General features: G+C 35.2%; 1 protein-coding gene across 4 annotated transcripts in view; it reads left to right on the forward strand.

Moving 5' to 3' along the window:
* Nucleotides 1-21114, forward strand: part of USP33 (ubiquitin specific peptidase 33) — a 61678-nt gene that overhangs the window by 16789 nt on the left and 23775 nt on the right. For 3 of the 4 annotated variants that reach the window (XM_045547710.1, XM_045547713.1, XM_045547711.1), the window contains exons 2-15: nucleotides 1212-1343; nucleotides 1528-1581; nucleotides 2017-2079; nucleotides 3229-3381; nucleotides 6929-7031; nucleotides 8697-8766; nucleotides 11892-12005; nucleotides 12669-12747; nucleotides 13871-14288; nucleotides 16706-16846; nucleotides 18699-18811; nucleotides 19961-20133; nucleotides 20233-20327; nucleotides 20958-20991. In XM_045547710.1, the coding sequence (XP_045403666.1) occupies nucleotides 1263-1343; nucleotides 1528-1581; nucleotides 2017-2079; nucleotides 3229-3381; nucleotides 6929-7031; nucleotides 8697-8766; nucleotides 11892-12005; nucleotides 12669-12747; nucleotides 13871-14288; nucleotides 16706-16846; nucleotides 18699-18811; nucleotides 19961-20133; nucleotides 20233-20327; nucleotides 20958-20991 (1691 nt within the window). In that variant the 5' untranslated portion in view covers nucleotides 1212-1262. The remainder of the gene's footprint in view (nucleotides 1-1211; nucleotides 1344-1527; nucleotides 1582-2016; nucleotides 2080-3228; nucleotides 3382-6928; nucleotides 7032-8696; nucleotides 8767-11891; nucleotides 12006-12668; nucleotides 12748-13870; nucleotides 14289-16705; nucleotides 16847-18698; nucleotides 18812-19960; nucleotides 20134-20232; nucleotides 20328-20957; nucleotides 20992-21114) is intronic. The other variant, XM_045547712.1, reaches the window with a different exon arrangement.

Raw genomic sequence — 21114 nt, forward strand, 5'->3', positions numbered from 1 at the left:
ATAACTTACAAACCATAAAATAAATTAATTTTATAATATTTCTGAATGTAAAACTTTCATACTGTTTCATTCTGTCCTGATAAGTTCCTTATCTCTTTCCCAAATAGTGTTCTAAACCCCAAAGATGAATTAAGGCAAGAAAAGCCCTGTTACTAAAAATGTACAACCAAAAGAAGATCTGGAAATACTGAATTAGACTTGAGATCTTTATTCAGAAGTCACTCACTTTACTTGAACTGCGCACTGTGAACTCAGTAAAGTTTGCGTTCTGTCTAGAGATACTGGTTGTCTGAGCTCAGTGGTGGTTGGAGTTTTGTGGCTCTAGTGGGTAGAAGCAAGAATGTTGGTTGCTAAATATCCTGGAAGGCATAGGACAATCCCTTGCAATAAAGAATTACCTAGCCCTTGGCGTGAATAGTGCCAGGATTGAGAAACCCTGATATAAAGGGGCTCTCCTGGTATAATGCCAGGATACCAGATGAATTCTTTTATATTATCAATAGGGCCTGCTGTTAGTGGGAAAAATGAAGCTTTTCATTTGAAGTTTCATTTCACTTCCTATTCCACCCTAAGGATATCTTTTTTAAAAAAAGATAAAAATGCTTCAAAATTGAATAACTTGCATAATTGTCCTTTAATTTATCCATAAAAAGTGAAATGGGAGAGCGGGAAAAAGCAGCAAAGGTCATGGAGAACCAAACTTATATTTGTTTCTAGGTGTCAATTTTAATAAAATGTTTATTTGGTAGAGAAATTTCCAATGTTCAAATTAACTTCAATTATGAAAACTTATAGGTATTTGAAAATATACTCTTTTCCAGGGTAGACTTGTAAACGTATCATTCTTATGTTATCTTTTATTTAAATTATTTTTAATAAGTTAGCTTTTTTTTTTTTTTTTTGAGACGGGGTCTCTCACTCTGTTGCCAGGGTTACACTGCAGTGGTGTCATCATAGCTCACTGCAACCTCATGGGATCCTGTCTCAGCCTCTTGGGTGGCTAGGACTATAGGTGCATGCCACCAGACCTGGCTAATTTTTCTATTTTTTTGTGGAGATGGGATCTTGCTGTTGCTCAGGCTGGTCTCAAACTCCTGGCCTCAAGCAATCCTCCCACCTTGGCCTCCCAAAGTGCAAGAATTATAGACGTGAGCCACCTCGCCTGGCCAGAAGCATCTTTAAATTAATTTTTTGTGTCACTTTTCCTACAGGTATTACCTCATTTTGAAAGCCTTGGGAAACAGGAGAAAATTTCTAACAAAATGTCAGCTTTTCGAAATTATTGTCCACATTTGGATTCTGTTGGTGAAATAACAAAAGAAGATTTGATCCAAAAATCTCATGTAAGATATAGATTTTTTCTTCTACAAAACATTATATTCACTTTTATCCCAATTATGCATTTTTTCATAAATTACTATAGTACTCTATGTTCATCAGTCCCTTTTTAAAATATGTGTGATATTATTAGTGAATTGTGTTTGGTTGTGTCAATATAAGAAATGTCATTTCAATTTCTTTTCATAGGGTACTTGTCAGGATTGTAAAGTCAGAGGACCAAATCTTTGGGCATGCCTGGAGGTATGTGTATGTTTTTTCCTGAAATGTTTGTTATAATAATAATAAATGTAAATCTGATTAATGATAACCACAATAAATTTTGATACTTAAAGGGATTTTTGTAAATAAACATGTTTTTTAAAGATCATTATTGATAACAATAAATTAAACTTTGGAAGGATTTTAGCTTATAGTGCTTCTGCAGAGTTTTTAGTAAATCATCCTGAGATATTTTACTCTTGCTTTTTATTAGAAATGTTGTAGCTTTTGGCTTAGAAATATATATTCTGGTTTTATTTTATGTCTTGTACCTTTTGGTTAAATTAGCTGACAATGGAAAGGCATTTAATCATTGAGTTAAAACATGTAATCAAAACTTAATTGTAAATAAAATTATAATGCTATTATAAATATACACATATAAAATATCTTATTTTTCTTCCTGTTTAATTATAGAATAGATGTTCATATGTTGGCTGTGGTGAATCACAAGTAGATCATAGCACCATACATTCCCAGGTATGTATATAAAAATGTTTAGTACAAGACATTTTTAACAAGAGAGCCTGAAAGAGAGGGACCCAATATAACATTATTAATGCATGTTGTAATTCAAAATTTTGTGCTCGTTTATGAGTTAAAACTTTACTTATACTCTCTGTGAAAGATAGAGGGGTGCTAAGAAGATGAATATTAGAATAAATTAGTAATTAAGAAAGTATTGATTTAAAAAGTGTATGTCCAGATATGTGGAGGTGATAGCTGAGATATTATTAGAAGGTTATGGAGGTTGAAGTCAGAGAATGGATGCTTAGGTTTGTGACACGGCCTGGCTAACTTCAAGTCTCAACTCATATCCTATCGCCTTTTCCTGCGCATCATCCTAATTGGAGTCTCCTTTCTACTTTGCTCTGGTTATTTGGTACTTCCCATGTGACTCTGGCATGCCTATTTTAGAGTATAAGGTAGAGCTCCCATTCTATACTGTACGTTTCTCAAATGCACTGTTTTTAAGATGCACATTGATGTCTCTACAACATCAACTGTTCTCAACCAGGATTCCTCAAGAGAATTAAGTAAGCCCATATACTCAAAGCTCTAAGGCATCATTGTGCATGATTTGCTTCTCTTTTGTGCATCTAGAATGGTACTTGCTATGTATCATCCTTGGGAGAATTGTGAAATCAGTCACTCAAGTCATTTTCTATAGGGCTTAATTCTCTTGCAAAATTCTGGTTGAGAAAGGCTGGACTTTTATTTCTCCAAGATCATATATTCCCTATTGCTTGAGTTTATCTATGCTTTGACCCATGTCATTTCTGTGCTTTTGCCATTCTGATTTCCTAGAATAGTTATTTGCTGTTGTCAGTTACTTTCTTGTGTTATACTTATTTGTGAGATGCAGAGATACTCTTTTATTTATCTTTGTATAATGAATAGTGGGAGGAAAATGACAATAGAATAATTTCTAAAGTGGGCTTAGATATTGTTACTATTCACTATACTTTAGCAGTTTATGTAAAAATTTGTTTTGGTGCTATATATTACCTCTTTTGAACATGTTGTTCATCAAAGGCCAGCAGTTTATTTTCTATGATCTTTTGAAGAAATGTTTTCAAGTATGTCTAATTTTGGCTCCTCTTCTCCCTCTCGTATGAAATTATGCAGGAGACAAAGCATTATCTAACTGTGAACCTTACCACTCTTCGAGTATGGTGTTACGCTTGCAGCAAGGAAGTATTTTTAGATAGGAAATTAGGAACTCAGCCTTCGTTGCCTCATGTAAGACAACCTCTCCAAACACAAGAAAACAGTGTCCAGGTAATAATCTAAATCCATTTAATTAAGGTATCAAACATTCAGGTAATAATTTCATAACTTGTCATACAGTTGAAATTTAAAAAAGGAATCCTGCCTTACATGTTCTTTAAAAAATTTCTGTCATGTGCCTTTTTCCCCTTAAGTGAAGCACTTATGCTCTTCTTTGTTGCGTAGCATACAGTAATAGATTAGGGTGAGATTGAAGCCCACCTCTCTGAAAATGGAAAAGTAACTCATGAATTTTAAAAGCTTTAAAAAAAATAGTTTAGGTAGTCTTTATTTTTTTCTAGTAAATACGATGAACTATTAACAATTCAGCTTCTTTTCCCCTTCTCCACTCCTCTTGTATTACTGTGAACATTTTACTAATTATGGAAAACCAGATAGAGTATAATAAAGCTTAGCACTGGTCTTTGGTTAAAAACGTTTCTCCCTTTAGATCAAGAGGCTTATAGAACATGTATAGGCTTGCTTATAAAATTGATCACTTAATTTCAGAATTCTCCAGTCATATGAAAGTAGCAAAAACGGGCTGGGCATGGTGGCTCACACTTGTAATCCCAACACTTTGGGAGGCCAAGGTGGGAGGATCACTTGAGGCCAGTAGTTCAAGACTAGCTTGGACAACATAGTGAAATCCTGCCTCTACAAAAAAATTTAAAAAGTTATCCGCGTATGGTGGCACACACTTGTAGTCCCAGCTACTTGGGAGGCTGAGGCAGGAGGATTGCTTGAGCCCAGGAGTTCAAGGCTGCTTTGAGCTATAACCATGCCACTGCACTCCAGCCTGGGTGACAAAGTGAGACCTTGTCTCTTAAAAAAAGGTAATAGGAAAAAGGAAATGAAGAAATTAGAATAATTGGCTTCTAACTTATTCTGATCATCCTTTTTTTTCTTTTTGGAGGCAGAGTCTTGCTCTGTTGCCTGTTTAGAGTGCAGTGGCATCATCATAGCGCAGTGCAACCTCAAACTCCTGGGCTTGGGTAATCCCTCTGCCTCAAGTAGTTAGGACTATAGGCTTGTGCTGCCACATCCATCGGTTTTTTCTATTTTCAGTAGAGACAGGGTCTTGCTCTTGCTCAGGCTTGTTTTGAACTCCTGAGCTCAAGCAATCCTCCTGCCTGGGCCTCCCAGAGTGCTAGAATTACAGGTGTGAGCCACCGCACCTGGCCTCTGATCATCATTTGATTTGATTAACAGCAAGTTTTTCTCATGTATATTATAATAATAGAAATAACATTGTATTTCAGTTCTTGTTCCTTGATACCAACTTTCAGATTTTTCTGTTGTATGTTTGTATATCATTCTTATGGTAGACATTTGTGATAGTAAATTTGCTTGCCTCACATTATGTAACTTAAGATGGCTAGATTTTAGAAAAGGAATATTTTTTGCATTTCTAGCTTCACAGTTGAATGACTCTAGTTAATAATCATCACCATTCCTACTTCTCCCTATTTATCATTCACAAATGTGTTTAGTCTTTTTCAGAAGTCCTGATAGTATGAAAATAAAAGTTTTCTTGAGTCCTCTTACATTATTAACAAAAGTGTGATGTGATGACTCAAAGTTTAATCGCATAAGGAACTGATAATCTATAAGGGCAAAATTATCAGCATCACTTACTAAAAAAAAAGCAAGTTAAATAAGCTATCTCCTGCCATTTCTGCCCGAAGAGATCAAGATTGCAAACTCCAATGAATGTTGAATATGGTAGAATATAGAATAAGTATAGTGACATTTTCCTGATGGCTTGTAGATAATTTTCTGGTGACTTACAAATATGTTATCACATAAAAGGCATGAACTTAATTTCATTCGACCTCCTTATGATCCCATTGTTGAGAAATTATTAAGAAGAAAAAGTTACTCAGATTTCTTTAGAAGTACAAAATTTATAGGCTGTTTGAATCCAGTTCACTGTAGCATTATTTGTAAGGCAGCTAAACATTGGAAACCATGCAAATGTTATTAATAAGATTTTTCAAATGGAAATGTCTTCTAGGTGGTAGCATTTTGAATGATTTCTTTTAAGCCTCTGTACTTAAATATTTTGTAATGAACATGTACCATCTTTATAAAAACAAAGTGAGAATACAGGACCTACTTAAATATCCAGTATCTACAGATGTCAGGAATGTAAAGGTATAAAGTGGGTGAATGTAAGTGCATATGCCTGCATTGTAGAGGTGGAATAAGGCTATAATAAGTTGGAGAACTAGAGTACATGCTAAATGCATGCTGCTATTCAGTTTCCGTCTCTATCTGATTATTGCTGAATGGGTTCAGTTTACTTCGATCTTCTATTTCAAGAGAACTTGCAAATTCTAGTTTTTATGTGCCTTCTGATTTTTTAAACTTTAGCTCTTTTTGTTGTTTTTTAAGTGTGAGTTATTGCCTTGCATAATCAGCACTAATAAAAAAGAAGAGAGGCAAGAAATTAAATTTTTTTTTTTTTTTTTTTTTGAGACAGAGTCTTACTCTGTTGCCCGGGCTAGAGTGCCGTGGCGTCAGCCTTGCTCACAGCAACCTCAGACTCCTGGGCTCAGGCAATCCTCCTGCCTCAGCCTCCCGAGTAGCTGGGACTACAGGCATGCGCCACCATGCCCAGCTAATTTTTTTTCTATATATATTTTTAGCTGTCCAAATCATTTCTTTCTGTGTTTAGTAGAGACAGGGTCTTGCTCTTGCTCAGGCTGGTCTCGAACTCCTGAGCTCAAATGATCCGCCTGCGTTGGCCTACCAGAGTGAAAAAGTTAAAAATTTGGCTAGGCGTGGTGGCTCACGTCTGTAATCCTAGCACTCTGGTAGGCCGAGGTGGGAGGATCACTTGAGCTCAGGAGTTTGAGACCAGCCTGAGCAAGAGTGAGACCCCGTCTCTACTAAAAATAGTAAAAATTAGCTGGGTGTGGTGGCGCACGCCTGTAGTCCCAGCTACTTGGGAGGCTGAGGCAAGGATCACTTGAGCCCAGGAGTTTGAAGTTGCTGAGAGCTAGGTTGACCTCCATGGCACTCTAGCCCAGGCAACAGAGGTGAGACTCTGTCTCAAAAAAAAAAAAAAAGTTAAAAATTTTTAAACATTAAAAAAAAAGTGTGGGCTAGCATTTGGCCAACAGGTCACCAGTTCTAACTTCTGAGGTAAACCAGTTCTTGGAAATTAATATTAGAATATTTTATTGTTAAAATAAGAGACCATGTGATATTGATAGTGTACTTCGAAGGTGTTTTTAGCTGCAATGTGATGCCATTTAACTGGCATTAGCTGTTGGGTTTTAATTTTAAAAAGTTATAAAAAGTTGGTTTGTTACTCAAGTACATATGTTAACAAAGCTGAGGATGATATGCTGTTACCTAATGTAGATCCTTATTTCCTTCAAAATATGAATGTATATTTTATACTCTTATTGCTAATACCACAAATTCTTAGGGTTCTACTATTAAAATAACATCCCAATTGTTTTTATAATGTAGATGTTATATAAATAAAATTAAAGTATTTTTTTAACGTAAGGATTTGTTCAAGTGTGCTATATTTTTTGTTATCAAGGATTTTAAAATACCTAGTAATACAACATTAAAAACTCCTCTGGTTGCTGTATTTGATGATCTGGATATAGAAGTGGAAGAAGAAGACGAACTTAAGGCAAGAGGTAAAATAATTCTCCTGTGTAACATTCCTTTGTATGGCACTGCCTATTTCTTTAGCAAACTGTATAATGGGAAAATTTCAAAATCTGCAGGTGAAAGGGACTTGATGATAAAAGAACTCTGAAATTTGGCCTAGTAAAATTGTATTTGCAAGCAAACTTTTGATTTCTCTGGTATCAGTTTACCAAAGCTGGGATCCTAATTACTCTTTGGCATTTGAGCCTTATGGTCCTTTTTGCTTAATTGCCTTTTGAAGTCTGTTTGCACAATGGTTCTCAGTCCATTTTTCTATTCTTAACCTGTCATTGATGGGGATTGGTGGGAAGTTAATAGGGTATCCTCTTAGCAGAATTTCTTAGAGCTGTGGTCCCCAACCCCTGTTAGGGACTGGACCACAGAGCTCTGACGCCCCCACTGCCCCCCACGCCAAATTCTCTTCCATCAAACTTGTGAGGGGTGCGCACAGTAGGAGGCGAGTGGCGGGCAAGTGAGCGAGGGAAGCTTCATCTGTATTTATAGCCGCTCCCCTCCCCATTGCCCATCACTGGCATCACCATTTGACCTCCCCCCCCACCCCGAGTCCATGGAAAAATTGTCTTCGATGAAACTGGTCTCTGGCGCCAAAAAGGCTGGGGACTGCTGTTTAGGGGTAATATTCATTTAGAAAAAGAATCAGGTGATTCTGATACTCTCTTCCCTTCTTTCCCATTCGCTCCCTCTCAACCCCTACATTGAGAACCAGTCTATTAGGATTTTCTATATTCTTTTAAGCCTACAGTTCTTAGTATAAACTTTAATTTTCAGCTTTTCAATTGATATTAGGTATATATTTAGTGTGTATATAGATAATTATCTGGAAATTAACACTTTGGTATAAGTTTAACATTATGTGAGATAATTTATAAATATATATTTCTGTATTTTTGCCCATTAATTTAGCCTACACTATTTATTGGATACTTACCAAGTGTTAATTCAGCCATGTTTCAGAGATTCCTAGAAGTTTAAATTTTCTTCGTATTGCTCTAAATTCAAATAGCATTTATAATTTTATTTTTTAAGTATATGTTATTTCATCTTTTAATAATGGAGTAAACTGATGAAAGTGAACTTGAATATACACGGAAGAGATAACAATAGTTCAATGACTTCTTTACTGTATTAGCTTGAGCCATATGAAATTGTCATTTTTGTAGGTTGAATGTTAGTAGTTTCCTATGGTTCAACCTAATAAATATTGCTTTCAATTCAATACATTGAAATGGGAAGGAAAAGGATGCTTATCATTTATCATGATGTGAATTTTTTGCATTGTCATTAAACTACTTTCTCACAATAAACTTAGTTTATAATGAGAAATATAAGTGTCAGCTAGTGCTGTTTAAAAATGTCTGTTCCTAGTGAAATGATAATAGGAAAGGCTGTTCTTCTTGTGCAGATATCAGAGGTTGAACTAAGTAATCCTTGAATTTATCTAAAGCTCAAAATTTTGGCGATTATAATTTTGTGATTTTGATTTCCAAAAGTGTGACCTCTCTGAGTTATTCAGGTTGCTATTTTATATTTCTGTGGTCCTTAATGTACTTTGGGAACCATAGTATTCACCCATAAAATTGAGTCATTTTGTATTATTGAATGATGACTTAATTTATATTTTTTCTTAATAGGTCTTACAGGTTTGAAAAATATTGGAAATACTTGTTATATGAATGCAGCTTTGCAGGCTCTTTCTAATTGGTAAGTAGAGAAATTAATTTTGTTTATATAATTTTTAAATTCACTTTTTTTGAGCAGAAAACCGTGCTACTGTAGTAGTTAACTAACTCTCAAGGTAGAGTAGGCAAGAATCTGGTTTGGGACATAATCTGTTGTTGTCCCAATGGGGTTTACTATGTGTATATCCATAGTTTCTTGAGGCTACTGGTCCTGGCTTAGACCCTAGGTAGTTGTGTGTCTTTGAGCAAGTTATTTGTTTTTTACATTTAGAAAATGAGGAACTGGAACTAATTAATTCAGATTACTTTAGTTCAGAGATCATATGGAAATATTTTATATTTTTCTGTGGGTGGAAAGCTTCTAATAAATATTCAGATTTTTTTCCTTATTGTAGCCCTCCAAAGTAGATAGGCCAGGTAGTATTACTCTTAAGATTAGATGGATTGAGTCAGGACCAGAATTCAGAAATCACTAACTTTGACATTACCTTTTCTACCTGATTGAATTTTAGAGCAGTGGTTGGAAACTGAACATATTTATACAGGTTTAGTATCCCTTATCTGAAATGCTTGGGACCAGAAGTGGTTGGGATTTTTTCAGATTTTTGAATATTTGCATTATACTTAGCAGTTGAACACCAGTGCCTAAACTGAAAATCCAATATTTGAAATGCTCCAATGAGCATTTTCCTTGAGCATCATGTCAGCACTCAAAAAGTTTCAAGTTTTAGAACATTTTGAATTTTGGATTTTGGGATTAGGGATACAAAACCTGTATATCTTCCCAAAATAGTTTCATTTCTATTATATATAACCCTCTATAAATGCTTTGTCTTCAGTTGTCTTATGTTTCATAACCCTTTAAAGAGAACTCAATTTTTTTTTTTTTGAGACAGAGTCTCGCTTTGTTGCTTGGGCTAGAGTGAGTGCCGTCCATGCCCGGCTAATTTTTTTTCTACATATATTTTTAGTTGGCCAGATAATTTGTTTCTATTTTTAGTAGAGATGGGGTCTCACTCTTGCTCAGGCTGGTCTTGAACTCCTGAGCTCAAGCAATCTACCTGCCTCGGCCTCCCAGAGTGCTAGGATTACAGGTGTGAGCCACCGCGCCCGGCCAAGAACTCAATTTTTATTAAGTGATAAGAGAACACCGCTTTGAAGAAGTGACATTTAATCTGAAACCTGAAGAATGAGTATGAGCTGGTTGTATGAAAAGATGGGTAAAACATTCCAAGCAGAAAGATCAACACTTTGTAAGCACCCTTGGGGTGGAAAAGAGCTTGACACTTCTGAGGAACTGGAAGAAAATCTATGTGGCAAGAGTACAGTAATAATGGGAGTGAATAATATGGGTCTAGGTCATGTAGGCCACATTATTTAGATTCTGTGTAGTAAGACACCATTGAAGTGTTTTTACAATGGGGTAGCCGAATAATCTAACTTACATTTTAAAAAGATTACTATGGTTGCCATGTGTATAGAGAATTGGCAGAAGAAGAAAATGGAATCTAGTAGATCAGCTAGGAGATTATTATAGCAATTTAGACAAGAAATGGTGGTAGGTAGGCTGGTAGGAAAGAAGTGCAGGAATTGAAGATAAGCATTTTTAGGAGAATGACTGGTTGATAGAATGTGGGTTAGAGTAAGTGGAGAAAGAGAAAAGGAGATTCAAGGTTTAATAATATAATCATATGATGAAAGAACTGTAGATTAATGCTATTGTTATTTTTATGCACATAAGAAAACTAGACATAAAAGTTTAAATAACTTTGCCAATGTAACCAGCTAGTAAGTACTAGAGGAGAATTCTAAATTTAAGGTTTATGTGTGTGTGTTTGTTGCTCTAAATCCTTTGATGTTGATTGCTGTACAGTACTGCTTCCACAAATTTACTTTGCAGCTTCTTTGATTTCAGTGGAAAAGATGCGGCCGGTAAGGTTACACTGTTTGCAAAGAGATGGCTTAGTAACTATCCAAATGCCTTCAGAGGATGGTTAACTCATTGCAGGTCAGGATTTGGTCCTTTGCCCAGTCAGTTTCCTATAACTGAATAGATTCATGGAGGTTCCCTCAAGCTAATCAAACTCATAAAAGATTATAGTGCCTTATAAATTGCTAACTTGAGTCATCAACAGATAACAGTACCACATACTACAATGTAGAAGCCTGGAGGAAGAGCAGGTTCACTTGAAAGTTATATTTTGCGCATGTTAAATTTGCAATACCATGTTGGCCATCAGTGTGGGCATTTGATATAAATCTGGAGTTCAGCTAACATGGTTCACTTTATATAAATTTGGCCATAATTGGCATATGGGTGAAAATTTTAGATAACCCAGGTGAAGGAGTACATAAGGAAGAGGAAAAGTTGCAGGATCAAGTCCTGAGAAACCCTTTTATTTAATACTTAGATGTCTGAGAGCAAAAGGAGCAATAAAGAGGGAAAAGGAGTTGCCAGGGAGGTAAAGAGGAAAAGTAGAAAAGTGCATCACAGTAGTCCAGAGATTTGTTCAAGAACGAGAAGCGCTGGCCGGGCGCCGTGGCTCACGCCTGTAATCCTAGCTCTGGGAGGCCGAGGCGGGTGGATCGCTCGAGGTCAGGAGTTCGAGACCAGCCTGAGCAAGAGTGAGACCCCCGTCTCTACTAAAAATAGAAATAAATTATCTGGCCAACTAAAAATATATATAGAAAAAATTAGCCGGGCATGGTGGCGCATGCCTGTAGTCCCAGCTACTATGGAGGCTGAGGGAGGAGGATCGCTTGAGCCCAGGAGTCTGAGGTTGCTGTGAGCTAGGCTGATGCCACGGCACTCACTCTAGCCCGGGCAACAGAGCGAAACTCTGTCTCAAAAAAAAAAAAAAAAAAAGAACGAGAGAGTAGTCACCTATAACAAGTGTTACTGAGAAAGCACTGAAAGGTATTAACTGGACCTGGCAGCATGGAGGACTCTGATACATATGGTGGGGCCAAATCTGATTTGAATGGGTTGAGCTCATTAAGAATATGAAGAAATGAAGGTGAAGCTGTAAAAAGCAGCAAAGGAATAACAGATACAGAGATAACGTGTGCTGTCAATTCATTTAATGATTTGAAATTAGTTAGTATTAAACTTTGATTCCACTCTGATATTTTTCTTTTTTAAATTAGCCCACCTTTGACACAATTTTTTCTTGATTGTGGAGGACTAGCTCGAACAGATAAGAAACCAGCCATTTGTAAAAGTTATCTCAAGCTAATGACAGAACTGTGGCATAAAAGCAGGTATGTACTTACTATATTTCTTTTCTTTTATTTTTAACTATTATAAATATTAAAAGGGTGTAGGTCTATTTATAGAGCTGAAAAAAGTGGAAGAGAGACAGACTGGAGATAGTTCAGTTTCATGCATATTACATTTGCAGCTGAATATCCAAATGAAAGCATTGTAGAAGTTTAGAATTATTTGTACTGGTAGTATAGTGTTGAAGTGCTAAGGCTGCTGTTACTGAAGCTTTTGAGTTTTAATGCAGGAGTAGGCATTCTCACAATACTAAAATCAGACCCTAAATACCTATATTAATGTTTTCCTGTTTATGTTTATTCTTTGTTATGTTTATACTTTGTTCTAAAGTTTAGCATTAGGATAATTATTTGCTGTAATATGTTAGTATTTTGTTTAAGAACTATTCAGGAAACTGCATTTTTGAAAAATCTTACAGTGGAGCTTGATCATTTATTTGGGGGAGGAGAACAATAAAATATCAGTTAAAATATCACTAATATGTTCTCATGTACCTATGAAACATAATACTGGGCTGATTTGAATGATTTTTTTGAAATGTAAAACAATTTTCAATTTATTTAGCACTTTGAATTCTTGGTTGTTAATTTCTAAAACAAAAATTAAAAATACCCAAAATTTCTCTTTAAAAATGTATTCTTCAGGCCAGGATCTGTTGTGCCCACAAATCTGTTTCAAGGAATTAAAACTGTAAATCCAACATTTCGGGGTTATTCTCAGCAGGTTAGTCTATTGCTTTTTCATTCATAATTTTAATAATTTTAAATAAATTTAGAAAATGCTATTAGGCTTTTTGTTTATGTCATTACTCCTCTGTCTTTATTTACCAAGATTGGTAACCTATTATCATGTTTGTTTACAGTTTTCCAACTTTTAGTTTTATTATGTATGTATTTCTAGAAACTTTTAAATGTCGGGGTAGATAAATACATCAATATATTTCTTGTAGCTTTTAGCTTCGAGTTTTACACTCAGAGATTGGAAATTTTCACCAATATTTTCTATATTTTATGCTTTCATTTTTTACATTTAATTATTCAGTACATCTGGCATCTATTTTGTATTACAGTATCATTCAAATTTCATTTTTGTTTTTCATAAACAGTTAAGAAATACTAAACTCTACAAATGTAAGAATTATCTTCCTATCTGATTTAAAATTTTCTTTGTTAATTTTTTCATTCTTATGTTAATATATGATAGGATCTGTTTCTGGGCTTTGTAATCATTTCATTGACCTATCCTTTTGAAATAGTACCACATGGTGGTTTCAGTTATTGTAGTTTTTTTTATATAATATCTTCTAATATTAATACCTAGTCCTCTCACATTTTTCTTTTTTTTCAACCCATTACCTATTCTCTATTCATTTTTTCCAATGCAAATTTCTGGATCTTTAAAGATTATGATTTGGTGGTATGAGTTATTGTGTTTTCAATAGGTACTTCAGATTGATCAAGGCATTTTCTTTGAAATACAGTGCAAGATTGGGGGAAGCTCTAATTTAAGCCAAACATATAAAATATTTGAATTTAGGACATCTCTCTGAATTCTGTCACATGAGGCAAATCCTTATTTTTTCTATGTCTTATCCTTCCAGTTTATTAGTAGCAACACTACTAAAAGCTGACTTCCAGATCATCTTCAGTTTATTAAAACTTTTATTTACACAACTTTTTAGAATTTAGTGTGTCCTATCCCCTCTAGCACCTAATGTTTTACAAACTGATATTCTTCAGTATAGTGCTGCAAATTCATAAATCAGTTGAGAAACATATTTTGTATATTTTCCCTTAAGTTTATACACATGTAATGAAGTGATAACATTATGTTGCTGATACATTAGGATGCTCAAGAATTCCTTCGATGTTTAATGGATCTGCTTCATGAAGAATTGAAAGAGCAGATCATGGAAGTAGAGGAAGATCCTCAAACCATAACCACTGAAGAGACCATGGAAGAAGACAAGAACCAGTCAGATGTAGATTTTCAGTCTTGTGAATCTTGCAGCAACAGTGATAAAGCAGAAAATGAAAGTTGCTCTAGAGGCTTTTCTGAAGATAATAACGAAACAACAATGTTAATTCAGGATGATGAGAACAATTCAGAAATGTCAAAAGATTGGCAAAAAGAGAAGATCTGTAATAAGATTAATAAAGTAAATTCTGAAGGAGAATTAGATAAAGATAGAGACTCTGTATCTGAAACAGTTGACTTGAACAACCAGGAAACTGTCAAAGTGCAAATACACAGCAGAGCCTCAGGTGACAATTTAATAATTTAATCATGAAAATGATAGTATTCATTTTTAGACAGTGGGTGTTTAAATAATTGTTACTTTGGGGATTTCTTATTTATTTATTTATTTATTTATGTATGTGTGTACGTATTTATTTAAAGAGACAGAGTCTTGCTCTGTCACCCAGATTAGAGTGTGGTGGCCCAGTGTATCCTCAAACTACTGGGTTTGAGTTGGCCCCTGCCTTAGCCTCTAGAGTAGCTGGGACAACAACATCCTCCTTTAAACTATAGCATTCCCAGCTACTTGGGAGCCTGAGGTAGGAGGATGGCTCTAGCCCAGGAGTTTGAGGTTGCAGTGAACTATGACGACGTCACTGCATGCTAGCCCAGGCCAACAGTGACACCCTGTCTCGAAAAAAAAATAGAGTTATAGTTTAGCAATATTTGCTTGTGAGTGTTAAAGCCATAAAAGTATAGAACCTGAGGATAAGAGGAATTTTATGGGTCATTTAATTATACAAGAAATTTATCCTTTTGAACTAAACATTTCATCAGAAGTCTTTTATGTAGTTATGTAATCTAGAAAATTTGGCTTCTCAGAATTTAAGCAAATTCTGTTGAGTGCCCAGAAAGAAGTAAAATAACCCAAGTTGCAATTTTTTAATTATACACACTATTATATTTAGATTGCTGTCACTGGAGTCACATTGGATATGTTCTAGTATAGGAGTTTAATTAACTATACTGAGGCTAGGCACAGTAGCTCACACCTGTAATCCTAGTACTCTGGGAGGCCCAGGCGCGAGGATTGCTTGAGCTTAGGAATTCAAGACCAGTCTGCACAAGAGTGAGACCTCCATCTGTACTAAAAACAGAAAAAGTAGCTGGGCGTTGTTGGGTTTGCCTGTAGTCTCAGCTACTTAGGAGGCTGAGGCAGGAGGACCGTTTGAGCCAAGAGTTTGAGGTTGCAGTGAGCTGTGATGATGCCACTGCACTCTAGCTGGGGTGACTGAGCGACATATATCTCTTCAAGAATTAACTTATCTTGGCTTAATGTGGTGTTTCAGTTTTCTAAATCACACACAATTGGATCATCAGAAGTTCAAATTATGTGATCTTAAAATAAGTGGTAGACAAGTAACATAAGAAAGTTCATCTTTTGTAATTACTGAAGAGAGTTACTAAACAATTTATTTCGGTATTTGAATGAATCCAGAATTCTTTCTTGAGGAATATTTCCTTAATTATACAAAGACTAATGGTTCACCTGTGTACAGAGCCTTCTGGTCAGGAAAACTAGGAGTGTTAAGTTCCTTAATTATACTGACGTTGTGTAGAAGTTGTTGAGTCAATAAATTTGTCAAATGTCAGTATTGAAAGAGTTAGGCTTGACACCAGCCCTTTCTTGTCAATAGCCCAGTTAAACCTCATTAAGGGACATGCTGGTCCTTATTGCTCTGTAACAAGCTTGTTCTTATACATAGTAACCAGGGGATGACCTAAATCAGGAGTCTGAGCTTTTATGTGTTTTTTTTTTTCTTTTTAATTTTTTTCTTTTAAAACACACATCTTTTTTTTTGTTTTGTTTTTGTTTTGAGACAGAGTCTTGCTCTGTTGCCTGGGCTAGAGTGAGTGCCGTGGCGTTAGCCTAGCTCACAGAAACCTCAAACTCCTGGGCTCAAGCAATCCTCCTGCCTCAGCCTCCCAGGTAGCTGGGACTACAGGCATGTGCCACCACGCCCGGCTAATTTTTTCTCTCTATATATTTTTTAGTTGGCCAGATAATTTCTTTCTATTTTTTAGTAGAGACGGGGGTCTCACTCTTGCTCAGGCTGGTCTCGAACTCCTGACCTCGAGCGATCCACCTGCCTCGGCCTTCCAGAGTGCTAGGATTACAGGCGTAAGCCACCGCTTCCGGCCTAATTTTTTTTAATTATTATTATTTTTTGTACAAACAGAGTCTCAACTATGTTGCCTAGCCTGGTCTCGAGTGATCCTTCCACTTTGGCCTCCCAAAGTACTGGGATTACAGGCATGAGCTACTGCACACAGCCTTTTGTTTGATTTTTATTACTATATTAGTTTGGGAGATTAATCTCTGTTTTTCCCACATGGTTTTAAAACTATCCTGAATATCTTTTTTTTTTTTAAATACTGTATTTGGACAAATAAGATCCTCTTTGGTTTTGTATATAGTTCCACTGCTCATTTCCTGAATTGCCTACAACAGTAGTATGTTATAAACATTAATTGAATTCCTAGGTGGAAAATTACTATTTTGGTTAGCAAGCATTTTGTCTATCAAGTATTTGCCTGACATTTGTTAATGTGAATTGTGTTCAAAATGTCAAATTAGAAAACCTTTAAATTAGTTAACGTTATTGGACAGGTAGAATAACTTTACTATTTAAGGTAATAATACAAAATTTCAATATTACAGAATATATCACTGATGTCCATTTGAATGACCTGTCTACAACACAGATCCTTCCATCAAATGAAAGTGTTAACCCCCGTTTATCAACAAGCCCTCCTAAAACAGGCAATTTGTGGCCAGGATTGGCACCCACACTCAAAAAAGGTAAAAAGTTTCCCTTATTTAAATTCTTTTACTTTGGGTCTTCATTTTAAATGCTGATTTTGATATTTGATAATTTGAAGTGTTCATGAAATATTATTTGTTCCTTTAAAATTGACAGCATAATTTTATATAACCATGATTTAAAATTTTGTTTGTTCTTTCTCAACTTTTAAAAATTTACTTATAGTTGAGTTCTCTTTTTCTTGTGTAGATTTTTATTGGTTTTAACACATGATAACACATGAATAAATTCTTGTTAACACCACAACAGACAGAATATAGAATGGTTGTAACACCCAAAAGAATTCCCTCATACTAGTACTTTGTAATCAGATCATTGTTCTATCCCTAAGCCCTGGCACCGTTGATCCTCTTTTCCTATTGTTTTGCCTTTTCCCTGAATGTCATAAATGGAATCATAGTCTTTTGAAGTAGGCTTCTTTCACTTAGCATAATGCATTTGAGATTCAGCCATGTTATTGCATGTCTTTATAGTTTGTTCCTTTTTATTACTGAGCAGTGTTTCATTGTATGGTTCTACTATTATTAATTTGTTAATTCCATCATTGAAGGACTTTTGAATTGTTTCTAGTTTTTGGCAGTTATGAACAATGCTGCTCTAAACATTTCATGTGCAGGTTTTTCTAAGAATGTAAGTTTTCATTTGTCTAGGATACATACCTAGAAGTGGGTTTTATTTTCATTTTATGCTTAACATTGTGTGAAACTGCCAAACTTTTCCAGAGTGTCAGTACCATTTTGTGTATGGGAGTCCCAGTATTATAAAATGTAAAACTGTAAATCTTTGAAAAGAAAACATCGGCAAAAGTCTTCATGACCTTGGGTTAGGCAAAGAATTCTTAAAGCCATCAAAAACTTGATGCATAGGCCGGGTGCAGTGGCTCATGCCTGTAATCCTAGCACTCTGGGAGGCTGAGGCGGGTGGATTGCTCGAGGTCAGGAGTTTAAGACCAGCCTCAGCAAGAGCGAGACCCCGTCTCTACTAAAAACAGAAAGAAATTATCTGGCCAATTAAAAAATATATATAGAAAAAAATTAGCCGGGCATGGTGGCACATGCCTGTAGTCCCAGCTACTTGGGAGGCTGAGGCAGTAGGATCGCTTAAGCCCAGGAGTTTGAGGTTGCTGTGAGCTAGGCTGACACCATGGCACTCACTCTAGCCCGGGCAACAGAGCGAGACTCTGTCTCAAAAAAAAAAAAACAAACAAACTTAATGCATAAAAGAAAAAATTAAAAATTTTTCTTGGCAATGGACATTGTTAGAAGAATGAAAAGGTAAGATTGGGAGGAAATATTTACAAATCACATAGCTAACAACAGACTTGTATCCAGAAATATATAAAGAACTCTAAAAATTACTAGAATCCTTTCCTCAAATAAAGCCTTACTTGGAACCAAAACCAGAAATTACTCTGAAGTCAAGATGGGGAGACTGAACCCCACCTATTTCATCTTTAGCTTTTATTCCACTTTTTAACCTCTTTCTCTCTTCCTTTGACTTGGAGGACATAAGTAAACATACCAGTGATGAGGCTAAACTCTTCATTTTGCATATGGAAAAAATGTCCTGAATATTGGGCTAATTAAGGATTTTTTCATTTCCCCATTTGTACATTTATGGTGGTCAAGGATCATACATGTTTAAACAACAGCAGCTTAAACCTTGTCTACTTAGTGTCTCTGTTTTTTGTTCGTTTGTTTTTAAGTAAAGATATTTTGAATGGTATTATGAAAATTTCCCTTCAGTGTAGTAAATTTTACTAGAGAAAAATGTTAAAGGGTGTACTTTGATTGTTTTTTTAAATGTTGTACACTTTTGTTTCAATCCTAGCTCAGTCTGCATCTCCAAAGAGAAAAAAACAGCACAAGAAATACAGAAGTGTTATTTCAGACATATTTGATGGAACAATCATTAGCTCAGTGCAGTGTCTGACTTGTGACAGGGTGAGTATGAGGGAATTAGAATACACAGAAAATTTCTGTCAAATGCTTTTTTTAAAAAATACCTGGCAAAATGATGTGAAAAATCTAATTCCTTCTCTTTGTTACTGATGTTCATACATGCATTTCTTGTGTTTGCAGCAATATAAATTGGTTCTAGGAGTAGAGTTTAGTTTTTTGGAAGTAATATTAATAGTAACATCCTTTTTAAAGGGTGGGTTTTGACCCATAATTGGACAGGCATGTGTATTATAAGGCAAAATTACTAAATTTTTCATTTTGGTTACATATAAAGGTGAGAAGTTGCTCCGCAACAAGAATTGGTAACATTTATGTATTCTACCAAGGCTGATGAAATAAGTATGATTGGAAACTGTTGTTATTCACAGGGCACAAAGCTGTGAATGTATCTCTTACATTTGGTTATACTTATGCCTTATAAATAATTCCCCATGTTAAGATTGGAACTCTTATAATAAAGGTAGTGTCAAATTCATAGACAGTAATAAGGGCATAAATTAAAATCATCATGAGTTCTTTAGTAACAGTTAAATCTCTTAAAGTTTCTTTGAGCTTAACCATGGTTTCACTTTAGTGAAATAATGAATATGAAATAATGTTTCAAACACAAAACCAAGTTTTCAGTTATTGTATTAGAATATCAAATCCAATCTAAGGACTTTCAATAGGGTCATTTTAAAGTAGGTTATTTTGGTGCTAAATATTTAAATGTAATTATCAGAAATGTTTTCAGCTATTTAAAATTAGATGCCGGATTTGGCTCCACCCCCTTAAAAAAACATTTTAAAACTATCCTTAAAGGTCACTTTTCAAAAATAAATACAATATTGCTTAAGAGTTTGGACCTTAAGCTACAGTAGCTGGATTTGGAGTGCCTGATGCTGTAATGTCTATGACTGTAATGGAGATGCTAGTAGCTACTGCACCGAGTTAATGTAAAGATTAAATTTGGAATAGCACCTGGTATAGAGCAAGTGTTTTTTTTTTTGCTGTTGTTACTATAAAAGCAGTTCATTTTTTTTGTTTGATTTTACTTATTATAACTTGCTTTGATCTTTGGAATCTGAAATCTAACCTTATAAATGTGCTGGATTGTTTTCATCCCATTTTTAAAACACAAAACAATTTTAGGTGTCTGTAACGCTCGAGACCTTTCAAGATCTGTCCTTGCCAATTCCTGGCAAGGAAGACCTTGCTAAGCTGCATTCATCGAGTCATCCAACTTCTATAGTCAAAGCAGGATCATGTGGCGAAGCATATGCTCCACAAGGGTGGATAGCTTTTTTCATGGAATACGTGAAGAGGTATGTATTTATTTTCTTTGTATTAAATGATTGTTAAAACCACTGTTTCTGCTGTACTGGCAGAACACTTCCTTTTTTTTTCTGTCAATGATGTTTCAGGTTTGTTGTCTCATGTGTCCCTAGCTGGTTTTGGGGTCCAGTAGTAACCTTGCAAGATTGTCTTGCTGCCTTCTTCGCCAGAGATGAACTAAAAGGTAAGATATAATAATATTTATGGCTAAATTGTTATAGGTGAAGCTAAAATACTGGTGGGACTAAATTAGAAAATGTATTCACCAAAGCTAAATTTTAAGACAGTTTAAATAGTACCTGTCCACTGGTATAGTGTCAATATTTATCATGACAATATAACTACAACAAGAAAAATCATATCCTAGAGGAATTTATACAAATTCCTACGTACAAGACAAAATGATAGGTGAAGTGTCTTAAAACTGTTCCGAGATTCAAAGAAGGCCAAACTTAACCAAAATAATGGGCTTATTTACAAATCTGGAATTGTCTGTGAACTCTGTATCATTTAAGGTCCTTCACTGTTTTTTGTGTCTAGCACTTTGCTTGAACATATGACAGGCAGTCAGTAAACTTTGTTGAGTGAATAAATGGAAAGGATATTTATTATTTAAAGTAGGCCTTCAAAGTTGAAAGGAGTAAAGGGAGGGGAAGGTAAACAATGATCTGACTCATGAGCAAAGACTAAAAAAAGGAACCTTGTTTTATTGAGCTGTGAGGTCAGCTTGTGGCAAAATCAAAGAATTATAGAACCAAGAGAAAGTAATTTGCTGTTAATTTGAGAGGAATGACCAGATCTGTTCTGTTTGCAGGTGACAATATGTACAGTTGTGAAAAATGTAAAAAGTAAGTGACACTGGTGATGCTTTTAATTAAATGTTGTACATTTTTCTTGGTTATATGAATTGGGCATATGGAGTTAGATTTGCCACTATATTTATAAAAGTATAGGTCAGAAAGCTTTGTCTT

The sequence above is a fragment of the Lemur catta genome, chromosome 3 (genome assembly GCF_020740605.2).
Source record: "Lemur catta isolate mLemCat1 chromosome 3, mLemCat1.pri, whole genome shotgun sequence".
NCBI classification, from domain to species: domain Eukaryota; kingdom Metazoa; phylum Chordata; class Mammalia; order Primates; family Lemuridae; genus Lemur; species Lemur catta.